Raw genomic sequence first — 2,500 nt, forward strand, 5'->3', positions numbered from 1 at the left:
ATTTAGCAGACGCCTTATCCAGAGCGACTTACAAATTGGTGCATTCACCTTATGACATCCAGTGGAACAGTCACTTTACAATAGTGCATCTAAATCTTAAAGGGGGGTGAGAAGGATTACTTATCCTATCCTAGGTATTCCTTAAAGAGGTGGGGTTTCAGGTGTCTCCCGGAAGGTGGTGATTGACCCGCCTGTCCTGGCGTCGTGAGGGGAGTTTGTTCCACCATTGGGGGCCAGAGCAGCGAACAGTTTTGACTGGGCTGAGCGGGAACTGTACTTCCTCAGTGGTAGGGAGGCGAGCAGGCCAGAGGTGGATGAACGCAGTGCCCTTGTTTGGGTGTAGGGCCTGATCAGAGCCTGAGGTACTGAGGTGCCGTTCCTCACAGCTCCGTAGGCAAGCACCATGGTCTTGTAGCGGATGCGAGCTTCAACTGGAAGCCAGTGGAGAGAGCGGAGGAGCTGCGACGGAGAGAACTTGGGAAGGTTGAACACCAGACGGCTGCGTTCTGGATGAGTTGTAGGGCTTAATGGCACAGGCAGGGAGCCCAGCCAACAGCGAGTTGGCAGTAATCAAGACGGGAGATGACAAGTGCCTGATTTAGACCTGCGCCCGCTTCCTGTGTGAGGCAGGGTCGTATTGGGCGGATGTAGAGCATGAACCTACAGGAACGGGACACCGCCTTGGATGGTGCCGTTGAGAACGCCAGGTGTTGTCCAGGATCACGCCAAGGTTCTTAGCGCCTGGGGAGGAGGACATAATGGAGTTGTCAACCGTGATGGCGAGATTCCGGGGCGGAACGGGCAGTCCTTCTCGGGAGGAAGAGGAGCCCGTCTCTTGCTGAGGTTCAGCTTGAGGTGGTGATCCGTCATCCATACTGATATGTCTGCCAGACATGCAGAGATGCGATTCGCCACCTGGTCATCAGAAGGGGGAAAGGGAGGAGATTAATTGTGTGTCGTCTGCATAGCAATGATAGAGAGACCATGAGGTTATGACAGAGCCAAGTGACTTGGTGTATAGCGAGAATAAGAGAGGCCTAGAACAGAGCCCTGGGGGACACCAGTGGTGAGAGCGCGTGGTGAGGGAGACAGATTCTCGCCACGCCACCTGGTAGGAGCGACCTGTCAGGTAGGACGCAATCAAGCGGAGCCGCGCCGGAGATGCCCAAGCGGAGAAGGTGGAAGAGGATCTGTGGTTCACAGTATCGAAGGCAGCCGATAGGTCTAGAAGGATGAGAGCAGAGGAGAGAGAGTTAGCTTTAGCAGTGCGGAGCGCCTCCGTGATACAGAGAAGAGCAGTCTCCAGTTGAATGACTAGTCTTGAAACCTGACTGATTTGGATCAAGAAGGTCATTCTGAGAGAGATAGCGGTAGAGCTGGCCAAGGGCGGCACGTTCAAGAGTTTTGGAGAGAAAAGAGAGAAGGGATACTGGTCTGTAGTTGTTGACATCGGAGGATCGAGTGTAGGTTTTTTCAGAAGGGGGTGCAACTCTACCGCTCTCTTGAGGGCCGGAAGGGCGTGGCCAGCGGTCAGGGATATGAGTTGATGGCGAGGTGAGGTAAGGGAGAAGGTCTCCGGAAATGGTCTGGAAGAGAAGGAGGATAGGGTCAAAGCGGGCAGGTTGTTAAGCGGCCGGCCACGTCTAGAGCAACGGATTTCATCTGGAGAGAGAGGAGAAAGGAGTCAGAGCACAGGAGTAGGGCAGTGTGAGCAGAACCAGCGGTGTCGTTTGACTTAGCCAGCGAGGATCGGATATCGTCGACCTTCTTTTCAAAATGGTTGTGAGAGTCATCTGCAGAAGGGAGGAGGAGGAGGAGGATTCAGGAGGGGAGAGAAGGTGGCAAAAGAGCTTCCTAGGGTTAGAGGCAGATGCTTGGAATTTAGAGTGGTAGAAAGTGGCGAGCAGCAGAGACAGAGGAGGAAAATGTAGAGGAGGGAGTGAAAGGATGCCAGGTCCGCAGGGGAGGCGCAGTTTTCCTCCATTTCCGCCGGCTGCCCGAGCCCTGTTCTCTTACTCCTACCTCCTCTACTTCCTACTCCTCCCTCTCTCTACTCCTCTCTCCCTCCCTCCCCTCTGCTCCTACCCTCCTCCTTCACCCTCCCTCCCTCCTCTACCCTACAGCCTCTCCCTCCCCTCCCTCCTCCTCTGCTCCCTACCCTACCCTACCCTACCCTACTCCTTCCCTCCCCTCCCCTCCCCCTCCCCTCCCTCCCCTCCTCCTCCTCCCTCCCTCTACCCTACCCTACTCCTACCTCCCTCCTCCCTCCCTCCCCTCCCTCCTCTCCCTCCCTCCTCTCCTCCTCCCTCCCTCCCCTCTACCCTACCCCACTCCCTCCTCCTCTCCCTCTCTCCCTCCCTCCCTCTAATCCTTACCTTCTACCCTACCTCCCTCCCACCCTCCTTTGCTCACCCACTGCTGCAGTTTGGAGGTGATTGTTTTGGTCCTGTCTGGGTCCCAGATAACGATGTCAGCGTCAGAACCCACAGCGATGCGTCCC

General features: G+C 56.0%; 1 protein-coding gene across 1 annotated transcript in view; it reads right to left on the reverse strand.

Moving 5' to 3' along the window:
- Nucleotides 1-2,412: 2,412 nt before the first annotated feature.
- LOC127922467 (dihydropyrimidinase-related protein 1-like) overlaps nt 2,413-2,500 on the reverse strand; it is a gene marked incomplete at both ends in the record, with an annotated part of 3,481 nt that continues 3,393 nt past the window's right edge. Inside the window, one exon of the mRNA XM_052506230.1 lies at nt 2,413-2,500. This exon is cut by the window's right edge and continues 71 nt beyond it. Coding sequence (XP_052362190.1) covers nt 2,413-2,500 — 88 coding nt within the window.

This window comes from Oncorhynchus keta, unplaced genomic scaffold (assembly GCF_023373465.1).
Source record: "Oncorhynchus keta strain PuntledgeMale-10-30-2019 unplaced genomic scaffold, Oket_V2 Un_contig_25789_pilon_pilon, whole genome shotgun sequence".
NCBI classification, from domain to species: domain Eukaryota; kingdom Metazoa; phylum Chordata; class Actinopteri; order Salmoniformes; family Salmonidae; genus Oncorhynchus; species Oncorhynchus keta.